General features: G+C 43.2%; 1 protein-coding gene across 3 annotated transcripts in view; it reads right to left on the bottom strand.

Annotated features, from left to right (window-relative positions):
• ATP13A2 (ATPase cation transporting 13A2) overlaps nucleotides 1-12,196 on the bottom strand; it is a 2,158,003-nt gene that overhangs the window by 435,667 nt on the left and 1,710,140 nt on the right. For all 3 annotated transcript variants that reach the window (XM_044061825.1, XM_044061827.1, XM_044061826.1), the window contains exon 21: nucleotides 5,256-5,419. In XM_044061825.1, coding sequence (XP_043917760.1) covers nucleotides 5,256-5,419 — 164 coding nt within the window. The remainder of the gene's footprint in view (nucleotides 1-5,255; nucleotides 5,420-12,196) is intronic.

Raw genomic sequence — 12,196 nt, 5'->3', positions numbered from 1 at the left:
ACAGAAACACCTCACAAAGAGAATCCATGGCCTCCAACACCTGTCCTATGTGGACAGGCTCAAACCACTATCACTCTATTCGGTATCGTACAGATAACTCAGGGGTGATCTGTCTCTCACCTATACAGCAATCTCGAACCTTGTCCTACTAGAAATGTTCCATACCCGCAAGTCTAACTCCTCGCACATTACCCACTCGAAAGGCCTGAATCTAATATGCATAAAAAAAAAAAACTGCTGGAGAGAAAGGTTTGTCTCCTAGAGGCTGCCTCATCTCTGGAATAGACTTCTCATACACATTGGAGTACCTTGCTGACCCTCTTCAAGCACAACCCTGATGAGTGGACGGGAAACCACAAATTTGTCACAGGGGTTCCACCTGTGTCCCTCATTGACAGGTGCAGTCTGACGTTCCTTTTTTGGGGATAAACTCTTGGCTATGCTTGTAAGGGCCCCAGGGCCATTAGCCTAGTAACATCCTATGATCTGATGTCCAGTCTTGTACGCTTATCTGGAAAAAACAAACGAAGTGCCTGTATGAAAAGCACAGACCTCTGTGGTGTAAAAGCGCTCTTGTAAGGGAGACCCTCCTAGTGTTAATGCACAAGGAGTTTGCCAGTATGAGTCTTGCACATGGAGATGACTGGACTGATAGGCATGACCTGATGGTCAGCCATCACAGGATGAAAAAATAGAGATGAATGCATGCACACAAACACACACACACTTAAGCAAATATGATGCTGAACAGCCAATTACCTTGGAAGAAGCACCAAATAACATCACTGCATACAGCCACTCCACTATACTTAGTATTGAAACCAGTTTGAGGGATGCATACAGAACATGGTTTTAGAAGGCAACCTTTGGCATTTATGAGGATGCAGAAATCACTGGGCCTTCTCATTGCTGATAATAAATTAATTCTACAGAATTTATTTACTTATTGACATTTGATTACCAGGAAAGTCTGACCAGGTAGAAGTCATTTTCAGCAGAGGCCCAGGGAGAAAAACTCCAAATTATTACAAACCATTTTAAGAACAATAACTTTACAATCTTCAAAAATAAAACAAAATCTGCAGTTTAAATAATTATAGCAAAAACATTGGTTAATAATCGATACAAGTTATACAACAATCATTTAATATTTCGAGAAACTTTAGACAGTCGAGTAATTAAAGGTAGTTAGTCTAATACAAACAGGAACTGCAATATGAAGTGAGGGAAAACAGGCCTATGGTATTATTTAGAAAGTCAGGGAAGAAAATTTGATAAAAGTAAGGAAGTAAGTGAAGAAGAAAGAGTAAGAAGGTATAAGGAATGAAAAGGTACTTGTTCACATTTCAGGATATATGGTATCCTAGTTTTGAGCAAGAACAGAGCCAAATTTTATTTTGGAAGCCTTTCAAAGTGGTTTTGAAAGATGGGAGGGAGAGTACTGACCTGATGGATACAGGTAAGGAGTTCCAGGCCTTAGCAACCTTATGAGTACAGCCAATGCCCAGCAGATTTGATAGGTTTGCAGACAGGAGGAGTTTTTGGTTTTTTAGTGCTGGACAGGCAGATGGATGCTGGATACTTTTATAAGTGGTAAGAAGCTGTGTATATGTTAGTAGATGAGGTAGTTCTAACCAATTTAAGCATTTTAGTGCTATATAGTGGTGGGTTCCAAAAGAGATATTGGATGCAAATTTAGAAACTTTGTTACAGCATTATTCAAGTTTTAATTTTTGTGAAGCCTGGAGGTTAGTAAGGATGTGAGCACCATAAAGAAGTGTGGGGAGGAGATAAGTAGTGGCAAGTGTAGTTTTAGTTGCGTCAGTGAGAAAGCATCCCTAGTTTTTGATGAGAAATCCTCATACAAGTGACTTATTACCCAACAGTAATTTATAAGTGCTAAAATAGTTATCAATTTGTTAAATGACCACCTAACACCAACAGATGTTTTCTTCAATTCAGCTGGAGATAATGAGCCAATTATGCATTTGGTAACAAGAGTGGCAAATATTCAACTTCAGTTTAAGGGTTTTCTTTTCAAACATTGCCTCCCGAGTAATGCAGATTCATAGATTCGTACTAGGCTAACTGCCCTTGCGAGCCATTTTAAGCCTAGACAATTATCCCCTGTGAGATTCAAACCCTGTACCTTGTTTGTAAGGCAAACACCTTAACCATTAGGCCATCCTCCCAACCCCATGATGATAGATCACACACTATCATCCAATGGTCATATGGGCTAGCAAATATTCTGCCAATCTAAGTGGTTGTAACTAAATAAATCTGTGTCAATAATGTACCTAAAGAGCCTTTAACTGTGTTAAATGCAGAGCTTTTTTCCTGCAGACACTCAAAGATAAGCAAAAAAGCCCAAACTTAAAGTGGGCAAACCAGTATGAAAGTCTGGTACACACAAGTGGTTTGTGACACAAGAGTTTGTGTTTCTAAACGCTGGAATGCCATTAATGTCATTGTAAACGCATTTTAAATTTGCCAAACACAATTCAGTGGTTCAGTACAGTTCTACCTGTTACACCAAAATATTCTGCAAACCAACGGTTACCCTGCAATCATTATCTGAAGCAGTACATGAGTACTATATGAATAATTGAAAGTCCTGATGCCTATGCATATTTTTTAATCCTTTGTATTTGCACTGGGCTTAAACATGAGAAGAAAAAAAAACAGTGTAAGAAACTTCTCTGTGTGGAAGTTTTTCAATTCCTGTATGGCTACTTAACCACTGTACAATAAAAAGCAGAAAAAAAATCAGTAAATGGTAGTAGAAATAGCGAACTTAAAAACATCCTAAATCAAAAAATAAGAACTTATTTTGAAACATTAATATTACACAAAATTATTAACTCTAGTAGGTATTCAGAAGTAATCCAAGCAGACAGTTTGTTTTCAGTAGAAAATCCTTTATTAAGCAAGCAGACAAGCGATTCAAACAAATCAAAAAACAGTTTGGGAAGAAAACTATCATTCTTTCTGACTATATACCTGTTATCAGGTACGGGAGTGGTTTATTTTGTTGTAAAACAAACTGCATTGGTATACATGTTAACATGTTGCTATTAACTGAAACAAGTATGAGGTGAACTGTTTTTTGGTTCAATAAACTTTAAATTTGTTTGTTAATTAATTAATTATTCAATTAATGAGGGTATAAAAAGTTGCCAAGGAGAACTAGTCATTGATCTGAGGAAGTGCATGTTTTAATGTGAGTTCGCTCTGTGGACTGTACTGGCTGTTTTTTTCGATTTCCTATGTGTTTGGAGTGGTGAATAAATCCTAGGAATTTGTTTTAACTTTGTTCCTGTGTTTCATCCTACCTACTTGGATTTACTGGTTTTTATTCCAACTTGGTTTTTCTTGATACATGTTAACAAATTATACATAAGGACACAACAAGGCAGCAGAGCTATAACAGCAGATGTAAGTCACTTAACTTGCACAGATTTAGAAAGTATGCTCATTACAGAAACAAAATCTATACAGAAACAAGAAAGCAAAACTGCATTGCTGTGGTGGCAGGGTACATTCGTGCAGTGGTTAGTACTGTTGCCTCAAAAGTACTTCTTTGGTTTGGTCCCATGATGGGGTGCTTTCTGTGCAGAATGTAATGTCCTCCACGTGCCTGCACCCATATTCTGTTAGAAGCTCTCTGTGCAGGTTAAAAAAAATCGACTTTCAGCTGGCTTCACAACTGTAATACTTGGTGCCGGTCAAGTACCTCCAACAAAAGTTCCAGAAGGGGACTGTAAGTTAAACTTAGGGAATATGCCACAGCAAACTCTCCCAGGATGTAAACCACTGTCAGAAAGATACTGTGACACACCATACATGTTACTTAAAATATTTTTTTGCACTGGTGCTCGACCAATGTTTTAAATGACTGCAGTCGAGCAATGGTTTCACGTACCAGTGATTTGCCAACAACTGTACAGATAGCAGAATCGTCTAAACCTCTAATTTGCCAGTATGGAATTTTCTGTCCATGACACAACCAGACGGGCTTTCCCACCCCTTTAATGAGTGTACAAGGCAAGAACTTGATTTGGAAGGAGAGAAAAATGCAGGCCTTAATCAAAACTCTTCATGGACAGCCACTACATCAAGGAGCAGAATAACTATCTGACAGGATGTTTTGATTCTGAAGCCATCAGTATCAAAATGTCCAATGCAGTACCCTCATATGAAGGTAAGCAAAGGGCAGAATATAGATCACTGACATAAGAACAAAATTTACAGAAAGAAGTGGTGTTGGGCCTTTTGCTCTCGGTAGAACTAGGAAAAAATTCAGTGATCCAAATGGACTCTTTCAAGGAGGAAGTAGGTTTGATCAGATGCCAAGTCTAGGAGAGTTACTATAAAAGGAAAAAGCTGCTTTCAGGGTCAATTTACAAATCATAGATATGTATGGGCCCTGTTTATAAGGAGGACCCATCCTAGTTTTTTAGGGGAGAAACTTGAGAATTCCACTATTCCTATACGGCATCTCAACAGTGATTCTTGCAAAGGCAATGGTGAAGATCAGAAACTCATGTGATAGCAGAGAATGAAAAAGGAGATTTGTGTCCAATTTTGTGGTGCAGCCTTGGAGGACTGCAGTCGGTGTTCAAAAAACCTTAGTTGCTGACTCCAACACTTGGTTTGGGACAAAGGCAATGAGCATTCCTCAGGCATGGACTTTAGTGGGAAATCAGAAGAGTTGTGCAAGACAGCAGAAAGACACATCTCCAAAATGTAAACCCATTAGAAAGAGCCTCTCAAAGGAAGAGCAAAACAGCTACAATCAAGAAAAAGGGGCTGATGTAAGTCAATGTAGAGTACAATTTATTTCAGAATACAGAAAAATGGTCTAATAATGAAGAGAGCTATACACAGGAATATAAATGATTCCAGCAGATGACCATCAGGAAGACAGAACTCTAGGAATTGGTATGTAAGAAAATGAATATATGCATAAAAAGGCATTTGCCATGAAGACCATGTGAAAGGGTGAGCTGTTCATCTCCCTACAGTTTGGCAACAGCTAGTAACATATAACCATATGGTGGTGGTGATCAGGAAAAATGATAAACAGTTATATATACTGCTAATGTTATAAAAGATACTGCATTCCATACAATGTTTTCTAACAGAAAAGGAGCTTCAGTAAAACAAAACAGGACATACATCACACAATACTGCATCAGCAACCTGATTATCTGTGAAGATGCTTGAATTCTACACACTCCTGCATGACTCACCTCTACCAGTTCCTGTTGTTCTGTCATGGGATCAGAAAGTATGAACTTTAGTGTCGCTGGTTTGCTGCGAGTAGCAGGTGAGCCACTAACAAAGATGATCTTTTCCTTTGGTCCTACCATTCCACAGTTACGTGCCACATTTACAGCAGTCAGCATGTTGTCTCCTGGGAAACATATTAATAAGAAGTTAAAGTGGATCCAAAACAAACAGTTCCTCAGAGATAAACGACACCTAAACAGCTTGTTGCAAAACTGTTATACAAAAAGTGTTAGCCGCTACAAAATTCATTTATAAAGTAAACAGCATCAATCCATTATGTACACATTTTTTAAACAATAAATGGCTATGATTATATTCTTTGATTTTCCACAACACACTAAGTGGATGATTATTTGTGATACTGAATATATGCTCTAAGTGAAGTCACATAACTAGTACAATTTTACAAATCCTGAATGATGCCTTTTACATAGTGTGCAAGCAAAAATGTAGTATTGACAAACTGTGGGTTTCATTCTTCTGAAGTATTTCCTAAGCCCCCCCCCCCCAAAAAAAAGACCGCTTCATGGTGTAAAAAGAATAGAGCCTTAATGGTTTACAAGCACACATGGGAATGAGTAGCTGAGTGAGGGGCAGATGACAGTGAGCAGGCAGGTGGAGGGAGGAGAGTCTGCAGTTCAAGTCCTGCTGCTCAATCATCACATGACAAATGTGCAGACAGTTGGACTCGAGTTACAGGGACAAGAAAGATACAAGCCTCCGAAGGACTGCATATCCTCTAGCTTGGAAACAGGGTGAGTGGGAATACTGATCCATGCTTCTGGGTTCAACACTGCAATAGTTTTAAATGATAGTTGTCATTGAGAAGCCATTAGGTTACAAAAAACGGATTCTTTAGCTCCCACCAAATACAATGTCCAGCCAAAACAGACAGAGTGTTCAGGAAATTAAAAACCCACTAAAAATGAAGACCTTTCCTATAAGATGATATGTGGTTTAATGCAGATGTCTGGCTAGACGAGGAAATTAACAAGTCCACCTGCAGCAAGCTGACCACAACTCAAAGAGAACAATCTACAAAAAAGGTATTTCTCAATCTGGTAAAACATAAATCAGTTGTGGCACTATCATACCCCCTTTAAGTATTCATTTCAAACTAAAGACATTTACAGAAATATTCACCTGTTAATTTGATTCCTTTAATTATGGGTACTTCAGCTAGCTCTCACAGATATTAAATCAGACTACTATATTGCTAAAATTTACAAACCTTAACTACTGAAGATATGGACTCTTAGGTCTATAAGCCTAGAGATACCTTTGAAAATAAGCATTTAAGTCTAGTACAGCTTACCTGCTTAACAAATAGAAATAAATTTGGCATTCAACAGATCATCATTAAGTACAATGCCCCCTGTGGTATGTACCTAAACAGGCATATCCAACAATTGGAACATCCACAGAGGTTCCTCATTAAAAGAATACAAGGTGTAAGTAAAATGCCCTGTGCAGACCATCTCAAGGCCTAGCCCTGTGTTCAGTCTCCTACAGGCTTTTGAGGGGAGATGTGTGCCTGACATATAGGGCATTGTCAGACCCCACTCTGATGGACCTCCTGCATACCCAGAAAACAAACAGCACCAAAATTACCCGTTCTAAAGACTTAAACCTTGCCTGTGATATAAATAGGACCTGCTGGAGAGATAGGTATGTATCCCAAAGACTACCTCATCAATGGAACAGGCTCCCCCCATCCATGTGAAACAGCATTCCTCCCTAACCCAATTCAAGTGCAACCTGGGCAACTGGATGGGAAACCGGAAATGTATCCCTGGTTTGGCACCTATGTCTCTAATGAACACAGGTAACCTGTAAATTGTTCATCTCCCAGACCCATGCTTACACTTATCAAGGGTATCAGAACTTGACAGAGATTTGGATGCATGGCTAGGCTTAAAAAGGCCCTTGTGGGCATTAGCCTAGTAAAAAAGAAGTTATGTACTCAACATAACGTTCCATCTGAGTAGTTATACTTTATTTTTTGCAACCTGTGGGTATTTGGATCTGAGCCAGCAACTTTACAAGCATCTGCTCCGAGCTCCAAGTCCCTCCCCCTTACCCATAACACACCACCATCTCCTGCCTTCCTGCAATTCAAAGTAATCAGCAACTCAAACTAAAATAAACCACACACCATCATCACATGAGAATGTTCGGGGGAAGGAGGGTGGGAAGGTTGCAGAAAAATAGAACTACTCAGATGGAACGCTATGGTGAGTACATAACTTCTTTATCTTAAGTAGTTAACTTCATTTTATCTGCAACCTGTGGGACAGAGTCCCCAGCTACTCAAACTCCTGGGAGGCCCTCATGGAAGGATATTCCTGAGCACCGCAGAGCCAAAGGATGCTCTCCCTCTGGAGATTAAATCCAACTTATAATGAGAAATGAAGATATGTGACTTAGCCCAAGTTGCTGCCCCACAAATGTCATCCAATGATACCCTAGACTAGAAAACAGCAGACGTCGCCATAGATCTGGTAGAATGAGATTTAACAGGACCAGGTGGAGACAAGCCTTTGTCTTTGCAAATTAGCAAAATACATAGTGTAATCCATCTAGCTAAGGAAACTTTGGAGATGGCCTTACACAAAAAGGGCTTAGAAAAGGACACAAATAACTGGTCAGACTTACGGAAAGGCTTTGTTCTCTGTAAATAAAAACAAAGTTGTCTATGAACATCTAGCAAATGCAGTTTATATTCACCCTTGTTCTGAAAATTTGGGAAGAAAACAGGCAGGTTAATTGTTTGATTAATGTTTGATTCAGAAGCTACTTTTGGTAAGAAAGAAGGGTTTGTACAGAGAGAAACCCTGTCCTTATGGAAGATCAAGTAAGGGGGCACAGCAAACAAGGCCTGAAGCTCAGAAACCCTCCTAGCCAATGTAATAGCCACTAGGAAGGTCGTCTTCCAGGATAAGAACTTTAAATCTGCTGATGCTGCAGGTTCAAAGGGGGGGAGCAGCTACGCCTGGAGAACCAAGGTACGGTCCCAAGGAGGAACAGGGTTCTTAATTGGAGAACACAAAAGAAAAGTGCCTTTTAGAAAAGCCTTACACAATCTAGAAGAGGCCAGAGCATTTCTTTTCTCGCTGACGTGGACATTTGAAATAGCTGTCAGTTGCACTTTCACCATGAAAGGACTGGTCCCTTGCTGAAAAATGCTGGCTAAGTAATCCAGTACCACAGAGACAGAGGCCGCAAAGGGATCCAGCTTTCTCTGAGTTGCCCAAATAGAAAATCGTTTCCATTTACTGTGGCAAATCTTCCTAGTGGAAGACTTATGAGCTAGAAATGTTTTCACTGAAGACGAAAGACCGGGAGTCCTGGCAATTAAGGGAACTGCAGCAACCAAGCTGTCAACTCGAGGCTGTCCAGGTTGGGCGGATAGGTGTCTGAAGGATGAGAAATGAGATACAGGCAGGGATCTAGAATCTAAGGACGAGCTAGAACATGAGACCAGAGGAAGGGGAACCAAACCTGACGAGGCCAGAACGGGACAATGAGGATCACCTTGCACCCCAGTTGGCAAGCCTTCTGAAGAAACTTCGGAATTAATGGTAATGGGGGATAAGTGTACAGTAGCCTGGGAGGCCAAGCATGGACTAGAGCGTCCCGGGGGGTCCCCTGGTGAGGGAATCAGAGCGAAGAACTCGTTGCACTTTGTGTTGGAAGTAGATGCGAAGAGATCGTAGCAAGGCTGTCCACAGGCAAGGAAGATCTCCTCCGCTATCAACTGTTTCAGAGACCACTCATATGGCATTAGAATAGCCCGATTCAATTTGTCCACTAAAATGTTGGAGCATCTCGGGATGTGCGTTGCAATCAGAAACCGACTGGTGGAGATAGCCTACTCCCAAACTCTCATGGCCTCGCAACACAGAGGGTAAGATCCGGTTCCCCCTTGTTTGTTGATGTACCAGACAACCGACATGTTGTCTGACTGAACTGCAATAGTCCCTGGAGGAAGAACAGTGCGGAAGGCCTGCAATGCTAAAAGCACGGCTCTCATCTCCAGAACACTGATGTGCAATCTGGTCTCTATCCGGGACCACGTACCTTGATCATCTTGCCCAGATAATGCCCCCCACCCCCACCCCAACTGGCAGGCATCCATGGTCACTGTGGCTTGGGCTGTGGATGGAACAAAGGGTCGTCCCGCTACAATCTCCGAAGACTGGACCCACCAGAGAAGTGATGCCCTGCAGGCTTTGCTGATGTGAATTCGGTATTCCATGGGGAGATCCAGCCAAGACCACTGTACGGCTAGAGTCCACTGTAGAACACACATGTGAAGACGTGCACAGGGGAGGATAGAAATTGCTGCAGCCATAGAGCCCAGGGCTCTGAGAATGTCCACCGCCTTCGGTAACTTGGGGCCAAGAATTAGTGATACATGAGTCCTTAGACTCTGGACCCTGTCTGGAGTTAGGAAGACTTTCAGTTGAAGGATGTCAAGCTGTGCCCCAATAAAGTCCAAGATCTGTACCAGATTCCAGAGTGACTTGGGAACATTGACCGTAATCCCTAACAGGTCTGCAAGATGTAGGAAGTTGTCTCTGGCTTGGCAAAGAAGACGCTTGGTGGAAGCAGCAAGGAGCCAATGTACCTGAATCCCCTGAAGCCTCAGGTGAGCCACTACGACTGCCATTACCTTGGTAAACACCCTGGGGGCTGTGGTGAGACCGAAGGGTAGGGCTTGGAACTAGAAATGACTGGCTCCCAGCCGGAAGTGAAGGAATCTCCTGGAGCTTCTGTGAATCTTGATATGGTAGTAAGCGTCCTGGAGGTCTATTGAGCACATCCAGTCGCATTCTCGAAGATAAGGTAGAATAGACTGTAGGGTGACCATCCAGAATTTCTGTTTGGCGACAGCCAGGTTTTAAGGTTGACAGGTCCAAAATAGGTCTGAGGTTCCTCGTCTTTTCTGGCACGAAAAAGAACCTGGAGTAAATGCCTGACCTGGACTGATTGGGGGGGGACAGGACCGGTTCAATGGCTTGTTTTGGAAGCAGCTTGGAAACCTCTAGCGCTGCCATCTCCCTTTGAGCAGGTGGAACATCTGGAAGGCATTTTGGTTGGATAGGAGAGGCAACAAATGGGATGGTGTAACCTCTGGACATTATTTGAAGCACCCAACAATCTGCAGTTATGGACTCCCATGCCTCTGGGTGTAATGATAATCCTCCCCCGACTGCCTCCAGAGTAGGACACTCGGGCAACCTCTCAGGGCTGCTGCGTGGGCCTGCCTGAGAAGTGCTCCCTAAACCCAAAGTTCCCTTGGACCCCCTCTGCCTCTGGGACAGCGTCTGTCATGTCCCCCTCTGCCTCTAGGGGACGAGTTGTCCTGAGAGTCCTGGGAAAACTGTGATTTCCGGAACTACATCTTTTTCCCTCTCTGATTCTTGGAAAAGGATCTTTGAGGGCTAGAAAAGTGGATTCTGATGGCAGACAAAGTCTTCCAGTCTTTCTCACACTGGACAAGGGAGTCATGTACGGTCTTCCTAAAGAGAGAACCATCGAAGGGAGCATTCGTAAAAGACACCTTAAAGGGGTCCACAAACTGACACAGTCTGAGCCAAGCGTGTCGCCTCATAGCTATGCCAGTCCCAGCCACCCTGGCTGCTCCTTCCGTACCATGAGAAAGGAGACGCATGGACGTGTTTGACACTGATTTCAGAGTAGACATCTTCACGGAGATCAGACGCTTGTCCTCCTGCAACAAGAACTCTGGGGGCAACTCAGCTATCTCTGTGACTAGGTCTCGCTGCAGTCGTAGAACATGTGCCAAGTAGTTCAGCGCTCGTATGGAAAACGTCGCTGAAGAATACAGTCGCTTCCCAAATCGATCAACCATCCTGGACTCGTACCGAATCTGAGGGAGTCTGGGTGGAATCCAAGGAAATAGGCTGGGGTATCGATCCTTGGGAGAGAATCCTCTCCACCACCTCGAATGCTGATGGAGAGCGCACCTCCTTAGAACCCAACAAGGAGGAAGCTCTCCCTGGGTCTGTCGTGAGGATTGGGGCTGAGGCTAGGGTAGCCAGAGCTCTGAAGGAACAGCTCGGATCCGACAAGGTCAGAGCCAAAGACACATCCATCCCCTCAGGTCCAACTCCCTGTCCTCGGGCCCGAGAGCTAGTCGGATCAGAGAAACCCAAGGTAACCGCCAGAGTTGAGGTTGGAGGAAACATTGGCGTCGAATCTCCAGCTTTGAAGATCCTCAAATCCATATACCCTGAAACCGCATGTCGAATAGGGGAAGGAGAATTCGGATGAAAGAACGGTATGGAGGTCACCCCTCCAAAGGGAGAGGGGCCTGGCAAAACTCCCATCTGGATTTGGGTCCGAATGAATCTCATCATCCTGTCCATATCCATTTCAGAAAGACTCCAAGTCGAGCGCGAGGAAGTGACCAACTTGGATCTGGCTGGTCGCTGGGAGGATCTGGAGGAAGGCCTCGGCTCCGAAGGCTCTGTTGACACCGGGGAAAATCTGGTGAAGTGGAGCCGAGGAGAAACAGGTCTCGAGAAAGGACTCCTGATCTGGAGACCGTTTACGGGGCCTATCCCCTTTCTTCTCTCTCTCTCTCTCTCTCTCTCTCTCTGCGGTGTTTTTTGTCTCTCCCTTTGGACACATCCCCTTCAGCAGGTCTAGTGGAAGGGTGAGTCCCAGCCTGAGGGGGTGGTTGGGCAGGAGTTGTAGAAGCAGAAGCTGAAGTATCCAAGGTAGATGCTGGAAGCAGGCCTATTACCACCAGTTTGGTCTATCTTTCAGGGCCCTTGTATTAAATCCTGCACAAACACTGCATCAGGCGGACAGATGTACTACACCCAGGCAAACAACACACACAGTGTGGCCATCAGCTGGTGAAAGCTTA

Source organism: Protopterus annectens, chromosome 2.part0, assembly GCF_019279795.1.
Source record: "Protopterus annectens isolate FY-2018-M chromosome 2.part0, PAN1.0, whole genome shotgun sequence".
Taxonomy (NCBI): domain Eukaryota; kingdom Metazoa; phylum Chordata; order Ceratodontiformes; family Protopteridae; genus Protopterus; species Protopterus annectens.
The sequence above is the reverse complement of the archived record's forward strand: the minus strand, read 5'-3'. Positions and strand labels throughout refer to the sequence as shown.